This window comes from Scyliorhinus canicula, chromosome 12 (genome assembly GCF_902713615.1).
Source record: "Scyliorhinus canicula chromosome 12, sScyCan1.1, whole genome shotgun sequence".
NCBI classification, from domain to species: domain Eukaryota; kingdom Metazoa; phylum Chordata; class Chondrichthyes; order Carcharhiniformes; family Scyliorhinidae; genus Scyliorhinus; species Scyliorhinus canicula.
Window position 1 is genome coordinate 1084675 of NC_052157.1, and position 17396 is coordinate 1102070.

The following is a 17396-nucleotide window of genomic DNA, read 5'->3' on the forward strand; positions in this document are numbered from 1 at the left end:
GCCCGCCCTATAGCTGCCTCCACCCTCGACCTCCTTTCCAGTGCCTATTTCAAGTCCCTCCCACGTCAGCAGAACACCCCCCCCCCCCCCAACAACATCCCTCGATACCCCCACCCCTGCCATCCACTGGCTGTGATCTCCCCCCCCACCTGACTCCCTTGACTAGCCAATCTGCTAGCCCGGTGACTCAACACTCCGGCGCCTTCTTGCCTCATTCCCATTGTTTCCCCGTCCTCCTCCCCACTCCCCGGTGCCCCATCCCCCTCTCCAACCCACTGGAGCAAACTCACTGGCACAGGAAGGCATGGGGGGGGGGGGGTTATAGCTCTTTTGTTACTTGTCCAGAAGGTTCCGGCTTCCTGAAGCTGGAACCGCTCTCTGGGGCTGTTTAGCACAGGGCTAAATCGCTGGCATTGAAAGCAGACCAAGCAGGCCAGCAGCACGGTTCGATTCCTGTAACAGCCTCCCCGAACAGGCGCCGGAATGTGGCGACTAGGGGCTTTTCACAGTAACTTCATTGAAGCCTACTCGTGACAATAAGCGATTTTCATTTCATTTTCATTTCCAAAGAATCCTTGTATATATCCCATCTGGCCCAGAGGACTTGTCGACCCTCAGGTTTTTCAAAATTGCTAATACATCCTTCCTCAGAACATCTACCTCCTCCAGCCGACCCGCCTGTATCACACTCTCATCCTCAAACATGGCCCCTCTCCTTGGTGAACACTGAAGAAAAGTATTCATTCAACGCCTCTCCTATTCCTTCTGACTCCATGCACAAGTTCCCACTACTGTCCTTGACCGGCCCTAACCTCACCCTGGTCATTCTTTTATTTCTCACATAAGAGTAAAAAGCCTTGGGGTTTTCCTTGATCCGACCCACCAAGGACCTCTCATGCCCCCTCCGAGCTCGCCTAAACCCTTTTATTTAGCTCATTCCTTGCTACCTTGTAACCCTCAAGCGCCCCAACTGAACCTTGTTTTCTCATCCTTACATACTCTTCCTTTTGCCTCTTTTTTTTTTTTAAATAATTTTTATTGAAAGAATTTTTTACATGAAGATATTTACCCCAACTAACTATAAAATATTACAAAATATTCCCTCTTAACAAATATCCCCCCCCGCCCGAACTCGCGCGCGCGTTGTCCCTCCCCTCTCCCCCCTCCCCCAAAAACAAACAAAGCAACAATCAACATCAAACATGAACAGCGAGCAAATTTGCCCGCGTTTCAACCGTAAATAACCCACCACAACCGTTGTTGCCACCCCCCCCCCCTCCCCCCCCCCTCCCCTTACCCCCGGGTTGCTGCTGCTACGACCTCTGTACCCTATCTCTGAGCCAAAAAGTCGAGGAACGGCTGCCACCGCCTGAAGAACCCTTGTACCGACCCTCTCAGGGCGAATTTGACCCTTTCCAACTGAATAAAGCTTGCCATGTCATTAATCCAAGTTTCCACGCTTGGAGGCCTCGCGTCCTTCCACTGTATCAGTATCCTTCTTCGAGCAACTAGGGACGCAAAGGCCAGTACTCCGGCCTCTCTCGCCTCCTGTACCCCCGGCTCCACCCCAACCCCAAAGATCGCAAGCCCCCATCCTGGTTTGACCCTGGATCCCACCACCCTCGACACCGTCCTTGCCACCCCCTTCCAGAACTCCTCCAGTGCCGGACATGCCCAAAACATATGGACATGGTTCGCTGGACTTCCCGAACACCTGACACATCTGTCCTCACCCCCAAAGAACCGACTCATCCTTGTCCCCGTCATATGGGCTCTATGTAGCACCTTAAATTGAATGAGGCTAAGCCTCGCACACGAGGAGGAAGAATTAACCCTCTCCAGGGCATCAGCCCATGTCCCATCCTCTATCTGTTCTCCAAGCTCCCCCTCCCACTTGGCTTTCAGCTCCTCTACTGATGCCTCCTCCGCCTCCTGCATTACTTTGTATATGTCCGATATCCTCCCCCCTCCGACCCAGACCCCCGAGAGCACCCTATCACTCGCCCCCCTACTGGGGAGCAAGGGAAACCCTTCCACCTGGCGTCTAGCAAATGTCTTCACCTGCAAATGTCTAAACATGTTTCCCGGGGGGAGCCCGAATTTCTCCTCCAGCTCTCTCAGGCTCGCAAACCTCCCCTCTACAAACAGATCCTTCAGCTGCCTGATGCCCACCCTGTGCCAGCTCTGAAATCCCCCGTCCATGTTCCCCGGGATGAATCTATGGTTCCCTCTTAACGGTGCCTCCATCAGACCTCCCACTTCCCCCCTGTGTCGCCTCCACTGCCCCCAGATCTTGAGGGTGGCCGCCACCACCGGGCTCGTGGTGTACCTCGTGGGTGGGAGCGGCCATGGCGCCGTTACTAGGGCCCCCAGGCTTATGTTGCCACAGGACGCCCTCTCCATTCGTTTCCAAGCTGCCCCCTCCCCTTCCATCATCCACTTGCGCACCATCGATACATTTGCCGCCCAGTAATACCCCGAAAGATTGGGTAATGCCAGCCCTCCACTATCCCTACTCCGCTCCAAGAAGACCCTCCTCACCCTTGGGGTGCCATGCGCCCACACGTAGCTCATGATGCTACTCGTCACCTTTTTGAAGAAGGCCCTAGGGAGGAAGATGGGCAAGCACTGAAATAAAAACAAAAACCTCGGGAGGACCGTCATTTTAACGGACTGCACTCTGCCCGCCAGCGACAGCGGCACCATGTCCCACCTTTTAAATTCCTCCTCCATCTGTTCCACCAGCCTGGAGAAGTTCAGCTTGTGGAGAGTCCCCCAGTTCCTTGCCACCTGCACCCCTAAATATCTAAAACTCTTTCCTGCTCTCTTAAACGGGAGTCTCCCGATTCCCTCTTCCTGGTCCCCTGGGTGTATCACAAATACCTCACTCTTGCCCAAGTTTAGCTTGTACCCCGAAAAGTCCCCAAATTCTGCTAGCAGTTCCATCACCTCCGGCATTCCCCCTTCTGGGTCTGCCACGTATAGCAGCAGGTCGTCCGCGTATAGCGATACCCGGTGCTCCTCCCCGCCCCTTGTCAGCCCTCTCCACCCCCCTGAGCCCCTCAGTGCCATCGCCAACGGTTCAATTGCCAGTGCGAAGAGCAGGGGGGACAAGGGGCACCCCTGTCTGGTCCCCCGGTGGAGCCCAAAATACTCCGATCTCCTACCATTCGTCACTACACTTGCCGTCGGGGCCGAATAGAGCAGCTTCACCCATTTAATAAATCCCTCCCCAAATCCAAACCGTTCCAGCGTCTCCCACAGGTACTTCCACTCCACCCTATTAAATGCTTTCTCCGCGTCCAATGCCACCACTATCTCCGCCTCACCCTCCACTGCCGGCATCATGATGACGTTTAGCAGTCTCCGCACGTTCGTATTAAGCTGCCGCCCTTTCACAAAACCCGTCTGGTCCTCGTGTATCACCCCTGGCACACAATCCTCTATCCTGGTAGCCAGGATCTTTGCCAGCAACTTGGCGTCCACATTCAGGAGCGAGATAGGCCTATATGACCCACACTGCACGGGGTCCTTGTCCCGCTTCAAGATCAGAGAGATCAGTGCCTGCGACATTGTCGGGGGCAGAGCCCCCCCCTCCCATGCCTCGTTGAAGGCTCGTACCAGCACAGGGCCCACCAAATCCGCATATTTTTTGTAAGATTCCACCGGGAACCCGTCTGGCCCCGGCGCCTTCCCCGACTGCATATGCCCAATCCCCTTGACTAGCTCCTCTAACCCTATCGGCGCCCCCAGCCCCTCTACCATCTCCTCTTGGACCTTGGGGAACCTCAATTTGTTCAAGAAGCCCTCCATCCCCCCTCCCCTCGTCGGCGGCTCTGACCGATACAGCTCCTTATAGAAGTCTCTGAAGACCCCATTTACTTCTGGCCCCTTCTGCACTACGTTCCCACCCCTCTCCCTCACTCCCCCAATTTCTCTAGCCGCATCCCGCTTGCGGAGCTGATGCGCCAACATCCTACTCGCCTTCTCCCCATACTCATAAATCGCGCCCTGCGCCCTTCTCCATTGTGTCTCTGCCTTTCTGGTAGTCAACAGGTCGAACTTAGCCTGCAAACTGCGCCGTTCCCCCAACAGCCCCTTCCTTTTTCCTCTTGACAAGACATTCAACCTCTTTTGTGAACCATGGTTCCCTCACATGGCCATTTCCTCCCTGCCTGACAGGGACATACCTATCAAGAACAAGCTCCACTTGTCATTTGTGCCTTTCCCTGACAGTTTCTGTTCCCATCTTATGCTCCCTAATTCTTGCCTAATTGCGTCATAATTACCCCTCCCCCAATTATAAACCTTGCCCTGCCGTATGGCCCTATCCCTCTCCATTGCAATAGTGAAAGACACCGAATTGTGGTCACTATCTCCAAAGTGCTCTCCCACAAACAAATCTAACACTTGGCCCGGTTCATTACCCAGAACCAAATCCAATGTGGCCCCCCTCTTGTCGGCCTATCCACATATTGTGTCAGGAAACCCTCCTGCACACACTGTACAAAAACTGCCCCATCCGAACTGTTCGACCTATAGAGGTACCAATCAATATTTGGAAAGTTAAAGTCACCCATGACAACTACCCTGAGACCTCCACACCTATCCATAATCTGTTTTGCAATTTCTTCCTCCACATCTCTATTACTATTTGGGGGCCTATCGAAAATTCCTAACAACGTGACCGCTCCTTTCCTATTTCTAACTTTGGCCCATATTACCTCAGTAGGCAGATCCCCTTCGAACTGCCTATCTGCAGCCGTTAAACTATCCTTGATTAACAATGCTACTCCTCCACCTCTTTTACCACCTTCCCTACTCTTACTGAAACATCTATACCCCGGAACTTCCAACAACCATTCCTGTCCCTGTTCTAACCATGTCTCTGTAATGGCCACAACAACGTAGTCCCAAGTACCAAACCACGCTCCAAGTTCACCTACCTTATTCCGGATGCTCCTTGCATTGAAGTAGACACACTTCAACCCACCTTTCTGTCTGCCGGTACACTCCTGCGACCTTGATACCCTCCTCAGTACCTCACTACTCTCAACACTGGCTTCTGGGCTACAGCTCGTTTTCCCAGCCCCCTGACAAATTAGTTTAAACCCCCCCGAAGAGCCGTAGCACGTCTCCGGGTAGTTAGCCAGGTGTTCTACTCAGGTCTGGACTCAAAGACCGGGGTGGGGGGGGTAGCAATTTTGATTAGTAAGCGAGTGGCGTTTGAGGCTGGGAGAATCGTGTCAGATAAAGGGGGGTAGGTACATAATGGTGAGCGGAAGGTTGGAGGGTGTACGAGTGGTGCTCGTGAACATATATACTCCAAACTGGGACCGTGGAATTTATGAGGTGTGTGCTTGGTAAGATCCCGGACTTAGAGTCACAACCTGATCATGGGGGGCGGGGGACTTTAACACAGTCATTGATCCGGAATTGGACTGGTCAGTTTCCAGGTCAGAGAGGAGGCCGGTTGCGACAAAGGAATTGGAGGGTTTTATGGTACAGATGGGGAGTATAGACCCATGGAGGTTTATACGGCCAAGGGCAAAGGAGTTTTCATTTTTTTCCCACGTTCATAAGGTATACTCTCGTATTGACTTTTTTGTTCTGAGCAGGGTGTTAATCCCGAGGGTGGTGGGGATGGAATACTCGCCGATTGTAGTCTCGGATCATACCCCGCATTGGGTGGATTTGCGGATTAGTGAGGAGAGAGGGCAATGTCCGTTATGGAGACTGGATGTGGGGTTGCTAGCGGATGAGGTGGTCTGTGGGCGGTGAATAAGTCCATCCAGAACTACCTGGAAACAAATGACACGGGAGCGGTATCTGCAGCCGTGGTTTGGGAGGCTCTGAAGGCAGTTGTTAGAGGGGAACTAATTTTGATTCAGTTCCACAGGGAAAAGGGGGAACGGGCAGAGAGGGAGAGATTAGTGGAGGAGATACTCTGGGTGGACAGGAGATATGCGGAGGGCCCAGATGCGGGGGTCCTGACGGAGCGGCGGAAGTTGCAAGCGGAGTTTGAGTTGTTGACCACAGGGAAAGCAGTGGAACAGTTGAGGAAGGTAAAGGAGGCAGTTTATGAATATGGGGAAAAGGTGAGTAGGATGTTGGCGCAATAGCTTAGGAAGAGAGAGAGGCGGCCAGGGAGATTGGTAGAGTGAAGAATAGGGAGGGTAACCTGGTCTTGGACCCAGGGGGGTGAACAAAGTCTTTAAAGAATTTTACAGTAAATTATATGAGTCGGAACCCCCGGCTGGAGCAGAAGAGATGAGGTAATTCTTAGAACAGTTGAGGTTTCAACTGGAGGAGGAGGACCTGGTGGAGGGGCTGGGAGCCCCAATTGAAATTGAGGAAGTTATCAAGGGGCTGGGGGGCATGTAGTCGGGCAAAGTTCCGGGGCCGGATGGCTACCCGGTGGAATTTTTAAAGAAGTTCTCAGGGATATGGAGCCCACTGCTGGTGAGGACGTTTAACGAGGCTGGAGAGCGGGGAATTCCACCCCCCCCCCAACGATGTCGCTGGCCTTGATTTCACTTATTCTTAAACGGGAGAAGGACCCTGAGTGCTGTGGGTCATACAGGCTGATCTCGCTTTTGAATGTGGATGCCAAGTTGTTGGCTTAGATATTGCCCACAAGGATACAAGACTGTGTCCCGGGGGTGATAGGGGAAGATCAGACGGGATTTGTTAAGGGCAGGCAACTCAAGGCCAATGTTCGGGGGCTTTCAAATGTTATTATGATGCCCTCAGAAAGAGAGGAGAGGCGGAGAAGGCTTTTGATCAGGTGGGGTGGGAGTACCTGTGGGAGGCGCTGGGAAGATTTGGGTTATTGGCTGGGTGCGGTTGCTCTACCAGGTGCCTGTAACGAGCGTGTGGACAAACCGGCTGAGGTCAGCGGGGGACGAGGCAAGGGTGCCCCCTCTCCCCGTTACTGTTTGCTCGGCTATAGAACCACTGGCTATGGCGTTAAGAGCCTTGAGGAGCTGGCAGAGTCTGGTTCGAGGGGGGGGGGGGGGGTGGAGCACTGAGTCTCGCTCTACGCGGATGATTTGTTTTTGTACATTTCAGACCCATTGGAGGGGATGGGGGAGGTGATGCAGATCTTGGTGGAATTTAGCAGTTTTTCAGGGTATAAATTGAGCATGGGGGAAAAGCGAGATGTTTGCGATCCAGGCAAGAGGACAGGAGAAGAGACTGGGAGAGCGGCCGCTTGGAATGGTAGGAAAGAGCTTTCGGAATCTGGGAATCCAGGTGGCCCGGGAATGGGAGGTACTGCACAAGTTAAACCTTTCCCGGCTGGTAGAACAAATGGAAGGGGACTTTAAGAGATGGGACAAGCTCCCGCTATCACTGGCAGAGAGGGTACAGACCGTGAAAATGACAGTCCTCCCCAGATTTCTGTTTGTCTTTCAGTGCCTCCCCATCTTTATCCCTAAGGCCTTTTTCAAGCAGGTGAACAAGGTTATTTTGGGATTTGTGTGGGCGGGTAAAACCCCGCGGGGGGAAGAGAATGTGGTTGGAGCGCAGTCGGGGGGGAGGGTGGGTTGGTGCTGCTGAACTTCTGCAATTACTACTGGGCGGTTAACATAGCAATGATTAGGCAGTGGGTAATGGGGGAGGGGTCGGCATGGGAGCGGATGGAGGCGGCGTCATGTAAAGGCACCAGTCTGGTGGCATTGGTAACGGTACCTCTGCCATTCTCGCCGGCCCGATACTCCACAGGTCCGGTGGTAGTGGCGTCTCTGAGGACCTGGGGGCAGTGGAGGAGATATAAGAGAGTGGAGGGCGCGTCGGTCTGGACCCCAATTTGTAACAACCACAGGTTTGTACCGTGTAGGCTGGATGGCGGGTTCCGGAGATGGCAAAGGGCAGGAATTAGAAGGATGGGGGATCTGTTTATAGACGGGAGCTTTCCCAGCTTGAAGACGCTGGAGGATAAATTAAAATTGCCAGCAGGGAATGATTTTGGGTATTTACAGGTGCGCGACTTCCTAAGAAAACAGGTGCCGGCCTTTCCGCTGCTGCTGCCACGGGGAATACAGGATGGAGTTTCCAGGACCTGGGATGGGGGAGGGGAAGGTGTCGGATATTTACCAGGAGCTGTTGGAGGTGAAGGAAACCCGGTGGAGGAGCTGAAGGGCAAGTTGGAGGACGAGCTAGGAGGATAGAGGCGGGTCTATGGGCGGCCGCCCTAAGCAGGGTCAATTCCTCCTCTTCGTGTGCCAGGCTAAGCCTGATACAATTTAAGGTGGCCCACTGGGCACACATGATGGCGGTGAGGATGAGCAAGGTTTTCGGGGTAGAAGACAGATGTGTCAGGTGCGCGGGAAGCCCAGCAAACCATATGCACATGTTATGGGCAGTCCGAAGCTCAGGGGGTTCTGGCAGGGGTTTGCAAAGGCAATGTTCACGGTGCTAGGAACTCGGGTGGTGCCGAGTCGGAGGTGGCGATCTTTGGTGTGTCAGACAATCCGGGAGTTCAGGGGGTGAAAGAGGCCAACGTTCTGGCCTTTGCCTCCCTGGTAGCCCGGAGACAGATCCTTTTAATGTGGACGGACTGGAAGCCCCCGAGTGTAGAGACCTGGGTTAGTGACATGGCTGGGTTCCTCAGCCTCGAGAGAATAAAGTTTGCCTTGAGAGGGTCCAGGTGGGATTCTCTCCGAGGGGGCAGCCGTTCGTTGACTTTCTCGGAGAAAATAGAAATGTCAGCAGCAGCAATCCGGGGGGGGGGGGGGGGGGGGGGGGGGGGGGATTGCGGATAGGTGTTAGATGGTTGAGGTGTGTCCAGGCAAGTGGGGAGTATTCCATCACACTCCTGACTTGCTTCATATAGTTAGTCTAGTTCAGTTTCTTGTCAATGGCAATGTTGAAAGCGGAGATTCAGTGATGGTAATGCCATTGAATGTTAAGGGGAGATGGTTAGATTCTCAGTCAGTTACCACTTCCAGATCTTGCTGCATTGGACACAAACTGCTTCAGTATCTGAGTCAATAATAGCGCTGAACATTGTGCAATCATCAGTGACCCCACTTCTGCTATTACGCTGGAAGGGAGGTGATGAAGCAGCTGAAGATGGCTGGGCCGGGGACACTACCCTGAGGGACTCCTGCTGTGATGTCCTGGAGCTGAGATGATTGACCTTCAACCACCACAACCATCTTCCTTTGTGCCACTCGGACTTAGAGTGGGTGCAATTACAGCTATTTCCCCCAACTTTTCAGTAATTTTCCTTGTTTTAGGATCTCATCTGCTAATTTCATCTTAGATATGAGGAGGGGCCAAGTTGAAACTTCCCAAGTCCAAATAATCATTGTACTAACAGGTGGATAGGATGGATGGTCAGGCTGCGAGATCATGAACGTCAGGCCTCAGAGGTTAAAGGGCATGTGGTGATATGATCTGCATACCTGCCTGCCATTGGGGCAGAACACCGGCTTACCATTGGCCCTGGTCGGTCATGTGCCTCTCGACCGATTGGCCGAGAGGCTGAGTTAACCACGCCTCCATTAACGAGGTATTAATGGACAAACGCCCGGCGATCGTTCATTCCATTGTAGACGATCGCAGAGCTGTGTTCTAGTCTATTAAAGCCTGACTTTTGTAAAGCACTCGTCTCGCGTACAATTGATGGCGCATCAGGGCACACCTCAGTTTTCAGCATCAATCAATGTGTTGCAATTACCTCACCTATTATTTCTGATTGGTTGACTAGATTGTGATAATGCCTGTGCTCACAAATTGCGCAGCCAATCAGAAAGTTGAGATCAGTGAGTAGCATCTACCGATTGCTGATTAATCTCGTTTCACACTCTAATGGGGCAAAGCAGCTTGAATAGAGACCTCATTAACACACCCACTTCAACTTCCCATCAGCTTGTTCATCTTGTCAATTGGCCCTGGTTTGAAACATTTTGCAGAGTGAATTTGCACCCATGGGGACTGGGGGCAACACAAATCCTTTACTTTGATTGCACCCTCTGTTGTTGCTACTTTGTGATGTCATTTCATATAATGATATCATGGCAGCTAGTGGTCATTGAAGATTAATGGGAAAGGATCAGGTGACAGAGTTCTTACAATTTTAGCTTTGTAATGATGACCGAGCTCTATGGAGGATAACAACAGCAGGTAGGATGGCTTTGTACCTTCCCTCCCCGGTACTATCATGGCCAGATTCCTGACCTGTTAAACCTGATTCATAGTAAGAATGGGAATGGCCATTTATAGATTGCACCTGAGAAGAATGGGGGAGGGGGGTTACTCCACAGAGAGCTAGCATAGACTCAAAGGGCTGAATGGCCTCCTTTTACAAACTAATAATCTTACACTTTTTAAAAATCAAGTTCAATGTTTAGAATTGTGATTTTAAAAAAACGTTGAGGATTTAAACAAAATGTATCGAGCACATGTCAAACTATTGGGGGAACACCTCACTGGAACTGGGGATTTGGGAGTTCCGGGGGGAGGGAAGTGGGTCAGGAGTAATTGGGTCAGGGGAAATGGGAGTCGGGAGGGTGGAGCTGAGAGTAAGGGGGGAGAAATGAGTGTTGGGGAATGCAAAAGTAGGGGGGCAGGATTGGGCTGGTTTGGGAGACGGGAGCAGGTGGTTGCTGGTAGGATGGAGTTCAGGAGCTGTGATAAGGTTGGGTGCGGGAAGATAGGGATTGTGGGAATGGGATGGATTGGGATTGGGATGGGATGGGATGGGATGGGATCAGGGGTTGGTTAGGTTTTGGGGAGGTGGGATGGGAGTTGGGGAGGTGGGATGGGAGTTGGGGAGGTTCATTCCCAGGCCAAGGTGGGGGGGTTTCTGGATTGGAGGATGTTCTGGATGGTCCGAGGCTAAGGGATGGAGTTGTGTTACAGGTTGTGGTGTCCAGCGTCTCTGATTGGGGACAGGGTTGGGGTCTGGTGAAAGTAATGCTCTGCACTCGGTATTTGAGGTGGGGTCCAAAATGGGGCGGGAGATGCTGTCACTCCATTGATTGGGGTTCACTTTGACTGTTCTTGTTGGTGGAAAATGTGAGTGTGTGAGGTAACAGAGTTCTCATTGTTGTTGGCTGTGATGTAACTGGGTTATTAATGCTGAAAGAAGGTCTCGTGTGTCAACACTTTACAACCTCCTGGGCTGACTATCAACAACTTGAGACCATCACCTCTCTCCTCCAACTTAGAACAGAGAACATAGAACGATACAGCGCAGTACAGGCCCTTCGGCCCTCGATGTTGCACCGACATGGAAAAAACTAAAGGCCATCTAACCTACACTATGCCCTTATCATCCATATGCTTATCCAATAAACTTTTAAATGCCCTCAATGTTGGCGAGTTCACTACTGTTGCAGGCAGGGCATTCCACGGCCTCACCACTCTTTGTGTAAAAAACCCACCTCTGACCTCTGTCCTATATCTATTACCCCTCAATTTAAGGCTATGTCCCCTCGTGCTAGCCACCTCCATCCGCGGGAGAAGGCTCTCACTGTCCACCCTATCTAACCCTCTGATCATTTTGTATGTGCTCCTGTGCCCGCAGAACGCCGGGATCCATCCGGATCGCAAATATGCTCCCCCACCCAGCAACCCCTCCACTTCACCTCATAAAATGCCAATCTTATTGTCCTAATGCTCCCACGGCCTCACTGCCCTCACACACAGGGCCACGGCCTCACTGCCCTCACACACACGGCCACCTGTCACTGCCCTCACACACAGGGCCACGGCCTCACTGCCCTCACACACAGGGCCACCTGTCACTGCCCTCACACACACGGCCACCTGTCACTGCCCTCACACACAGGGCCACGGCCTCACTGCCCTCACACACAGGGCCACCTGTCACTGCCCTCACACACACGGCCACCTGTCACTGCCCTCACACACAGGGCCACCTGTCACTGCCCTCACACACACGGCCACCTGTCACTGCCCTCACACACACGGCCACCTGTCACTGCCCTCACACACAGGGCCACCTGTCACTGCCCTCACACACAGGGCCACGGCCTCACTGCCCTCACACACAGGGCCACCTGTCACTGCCCTCACACACACGGCCACCTGTCACTGCCCTCACACACAGGGCCACGGCCTCACTGCCCTCACACACAGGGCCACGGCCTCACTGCCCTCACACACAGGGCCACCTGTCACTGCCCTCACACAGAGGGCCACGGCCTCACTGCCCTCACACACAGGGCCACCTGTCACTGCCCTCACACACACGGCCACCTGTCACTGCCCTCACACACAGGGCCACCTGTCACTGCCCTCACACACACGGCCACCTGTCACTGCCCTCACACACAGGGCCACGGCCTCACTGCCCTCACACACAGGGCCACCTGTCACTGCCCTCACACACAGGGCCACGGCCTCACTGCCCTCTCACACAGGGCCACCTGTCACTGCCCTCACACACAGGGCCACGGCCTCACTGCCCTCACACACAGGGCCACCTGTCACTGCCCTCACACACAGGGCCACGGCCTCACTGCCCTCTCACACAGGGCCACCTGTCACTGCCCTCACACACAGGGCCACGGCCTCACTGCCCTCACACACAGGGCCACCTGTCACTGCCCTCACACACAGGGCCACGGCCTCACTGCCCTCTCACACAGGGCCACCTGTCACTGCCCTCACACACAGGGCCACGGCCTCACTGCCCTCACACACAGGGCCACCTGTCACTGCCCTCACACAGAGGGCCACGGCCTCACTGCCCTCACACACAGGGCCACCTGTCACTGCCCTCACACACAGGGCCACCTGTCACTGCCCTCACACACAGGGCCACCTGTCACTGCCCTCACACACAGGGCCACGGCCTCACTGCCCTCACACACAGGGCCACCTGTCACTGCCCTCACACAGAGGGCCACCTGTCACTGCCCTCACACACAGGGCCACCTGTCACTGCCCTCACACACAGGGCCACCTGTCACTGCCCTCACACACACGGCCACCTGTCACTGCTTTCACAGATTTGCTTTCACAGATTTGCTTTCACAGATTTGCTTTCACAGAGCACTAACCTTTATTCTGCTATCAACGTACTCTGCTCTCTGACCTATATATCGCTACCAGCACCTCCTTTTAGTCTTTAACTCCCTTTTGTCTCAGCTCCTGTGCCCGCAGAACGCCGGGATCCATCCGGATCGCAAATATGCTCCCCCACCCAGCAACCCCTCCACTTCAACCAGTGCCCGGGACCCTGCCAGCACCCTGGCCCCACCCAGCAACCCCTCCACTTCAACCAGCACCCTGGTCCCTGCCAGTGCCCGGGACCCTGCCAGCACCCTGGACCCTGCCAGACGCAACCACCTACCTTCCACAAGGTCAGACTTCTCCCATCGGATCCCAGGACCATCCAGAAGCAGCCGCCGACCGAGGAAGTGAGGGAAACGCGGTGGTCTGCAGGTTAGACTGAAGCAACGCGGTTTCAAGACCCCTCTCCCCAGCATACTCCTGGCAAACGTCCAAGCGATTGAAAACAAGCTGGATGAACTTAACGCCAGACTTACCTCTCAGAGGGAAGTAAGAGACTGCTGTGTGCTCTGTTTCACAGAGACATGGTTCACCCCTGCCTCACCGGACTGTGCCATACAAACTGAAGGCTTCTCAATTCACCGGGCGGACCGCACAGCATCTTCAGGCAAAGCGAAGGGTGGAGGGGTTTGCCTCCTCATCAACTCCTCCTGGTGCTTGGATGTGGCGATCCTGGTGACCTACTGCTCCCCAGACCTGGAATACCTGACCGTAAAGTGCCGCCCATACTATCTTCCACGTGAGTTCATTTCAGCCATTATCACAGCGGCCTACATCCCACCCCAGGCAGAAGTGAGGAAGGCGCTGGACGAACTGTACACAGTTATAGAACATAGAACAGTACAGCACAGAACAGGCCCTTCGGCCCTCAATGTTGTGCCGAGCAATGATCACCCCACTCAAACCCACGTATCCACCCCAAACCCGGAACCCAACAATCCCCCCATTAACCTTACACTACGGGCAATTTATCATGGCCAATCCACCTAACCCGCACATCTTTGGACTGTGGGAGGAACCCGGAGCACCCGGAGGAAACCCACGCACACACGGGGAGGATGTGCAGACTCCGCACAGACAGTGACCCAGCCGGGAATCAAACCTGGGACCCTGGAGCTGTGAAGCATTTATGCTAACCACCATGCTACCGTGCTGCCCCAACTACGAAACAGAACACCCGGAGGCCTTGTTCATCGTGGCCGGAGACTTCAACAAGGCCAACCTCAAGAGTGTACTGCCAAAATTCCACCAGCACATCTCCTGTCCCACCAGGGGCGACAACACTCTTGACCACTGCTACTCAAAAATCAAGGGCGCTTACCGTTCCATCCACGACCGCACTTTGGGAAATCAGACCATAAGACTGTGCTCCTTCTCCCGGCTTACAAGCAGAAACTCAAGCGGGAGAATCCAGCTAAGAAGGTTGTGCAGTGCTGGTCTGAGGAGACAGAAGAGCTCTTACGTGACTGCTTAGAGACAGTGGATTGGTCCATATTTAAGAACTCAGCGACCAATTGAAATGAGTATGCCACCACAGTCACAGACTTCATCAGCAAATGTGTGGACGACTGCGTGCCAAAGAAAGCAGTACGTACATTCCCCAACCGGAAACCATGGCTCAATCGTGAGATTGACTCCCTACTGAAGGACAGATCTGAGGCGTTCAAGGCAGACAACCCTGTCCTATACAAGAAATCCAGGTACGACCTCCGCAAAGCCATCCGAGATGCCAAGAGAGAATATCAAACTAAGCTAGAGTCATAGCCAGACTCTCGGCGGTTGTGGCAAGGATTAAACAACATAACGGGCTACAAAGCGAAGCCGAGCAGTATCTCGGGCAGCAGTGCACCCCTCCCCGATGAACTTAATGCATTCTATGCTCGGTTTGAGCAGGTAACCAACAATCCGCTGTCGAGTGCCCCAGCAGCTGATAACTCACCCATACCCACCATCACAGCTTCCGAAGTCAGATCGGCCTTCCTGAAAGTGAACCCTCGGAAGGCGACGGGCTTGGACGGGATCCCTGGTCATGCACTCAGAGCCTGCGCGGACCAGCTGGCAGAGGTATTCACAGACATCTGTAACCTATCCCTACTCCACTCCGAGGTCCCCACCTGCTTCAAGAAGACCACCATCATACCGGCACCAAAGAAGAACCAGGCAACGTGCCTCAATGATTAATGTCTGGTGGCCCTGACTTCAGTCATAATGAAGTGCTTCGAGAAATTGGTCATGAAGCGCATCACCTCCATATTCCCAGAATGCTTTGATCCACTGCAATCCGCATACCGCTGCAACCGGCCCACAGCAGACGCCATCTCCCCGGCCCTATACTCATCCCTGGAGCATCTCGAAAACAAGGACTCCTACATCAGACTCCTATTTATTGACTACAGCTCCGCCTTCAACACCATAATCCCAGCCAAGCTCATATCAAAACTCCAAAACCTAGGACTTGGCTCTCCACTCTGCAACTGGATCCTCGACTTTCCAACCCACAGACCACAATCAGTAAGAATGAACAACAACATCTCCACAATAGTCCTCAATACCGGGGCCCTGCAAGGCTGCGTACTTAGCCCCCTACTCTACTCCCTGTACACATGACTGCGTGGCAAAACTTGGTTCCAACTCCATCTACAAGTTTGCTGACAATACGACCATAAGTGGGTCGGATCTCCAAGAACAAAGAAAAGTACAGAACAGGAACAGGCCCTTCGGCCCTCCAAGCCCGTGCCGACCATGCTGCCCGTCTAAACTAAAATCTTCTACACCTTCCTGGGTCCGTATCCCTCTATTCCCATCCTATTCATGTATCTGTCAAGATGTCCCATAAATGTCACTATCATCCCTGCTTCCACCACCTCCTCCAGCAGCGAGTTCCGGGAACCCACTACCCTCTGTGTAAAAAAGACTTGCCTCGTACATCTCCTCTAAACCTTGCCCCTCGGACCTTAAACCTATGCCCCTGAGTAATTGACCCCTCTACCCTGGGGAAAAGCCTCTGACTATCCACTCTGTCTATGCCCCTCATAATTTTGTAGACCTCTATCAGGTCGCCCCTCAACCTCTGTCGTTCCAGTGAGAACAAACCGAGTTTATTCAACCTCTCCTCATAGCTAATGCCCTCCATACCAGGCAACATCCTGGTAAATCTCTTCTGCACCCTCTCTAAAGCCTCCACATCCTTCTGGTAATGTGGCGACCAGAATTGAACACTATACTCCCAAGTGTGGCCTAACTAAGGTTCTATACAGCTGCAAAATGACTTGCCAATTCTTATACTCCATGCCCCGGCCAATGAAGGCAAGCATGCCGTATGCCTTCTTGACTACCTTCTCCACCTGTTCTGCCCCTTTCAGTGACCTGTGGACCTGCACACCTAGATCTCTCTGACTTTCAATACTCTTAAGGGTTCTACCATTCACTGTATATTCCCTACCTGCATTAGACCTTCCAAAATGCATTACCTCACATTTGTCCAGATTAAACTCCATCTGCCATCTCTCCGCCCAAGTCTCCAAACAATCTAAATCCTGCTGTATCCTCTGATAGTCCTCATCACTATCCGCAATTCCACAAACCTTTGTGTCGTCTGCAAACTTACTAATCAGACCAGTTACATTTTCCTCCAAATCATTTATATATACTACGAACAGCAAAGGTCCCAGCACTGATCCCTGCGGAACACCACTAGTCACAGCCCTCCATTCAGAAAAGCACCCTTCCATTGCTACTCTCTGCCTTCTATGACCTAGCCAGTTCTGTATCCACCTTGCCAGCTCACCCCTGATCCCGTGTGACTTCACCTTTTGTACCAGTCTGCCATGAGGGACCTTGTCAAAGGCCTTACTGAAGTCCATATAGACAACATCCACTGCCCTACCTGCATCAATCATCTTTGTGACCTCTTCGAAAAATTCTATCAAGTTAGTGAGACACGACCTCCACTTCACAAAACCATGCTGCCTCTCACTAATACGTCCATTTGCTTCCAAATGGGAGTAGATCCTGTCTCGAAGAATTGTCTCCAGTAATTTCTCTACCACTGACGTAAGGCTCACCGGCCTGTAGTTCCCTGGATTATCCTTGCTACCCTTCTTAAACAAAGGAACAACATTGGCTATTCTCCAGTCCTCCGGGACATCACCTGAAGACAGTGAGGATCCAAAGATTTCTGTCAAGGCCTCAGCAATTTCACGCCAGCCTCCTTCAGTATTCTGGGGTAGATCCCATCAGGCCCTGGGGACTTATCCACCTTAATATTTTTCAAGAAGCCCAACACCTTGTCTTTTTGGATCTCAATGTGACCCAGGCTATCTACACGCCCTTCTCCAGACTCAACA

General features: G+C 53.0%; 1 protein-coding gene and 1 non-coding gene across 2 annotated transcripts in view; both read left to right on the forward strand.

Annotated features, from left to right (window-relative positions):
* Positions 1 to 314: 314 nt before the first annotated feature.
* On the forward strand, positions 315 to 376 carry LOC119975295. The gene has a single exon (XR_005462713.1). It is a non-coding gene; the product is annotated as a U7 small nuclear RNA (small nuclear RNA).
* Positions 377 to 10041: 9665 nt separating this feature from the next.
* The window catches only part of LOC119974806 (putative ubiquitin carboxyl-terminal hydrolase 50), a 62757-nt gene continuing 55402 nt past the window's right edge, over positions 10042 to 17396 (forward strand). The window contains exon 1 of the mRNA XM_038814073.1: positions 10042 to 10131. Coding sequence (XP_038670001.1) covers positions 10112 to 10131 — 20 coding nt within the window. The 5' untranslated portion in view covers positions 10042 to 10111. The remainder of the gene's footprint in view (positions 10132 to 17396) is intronic.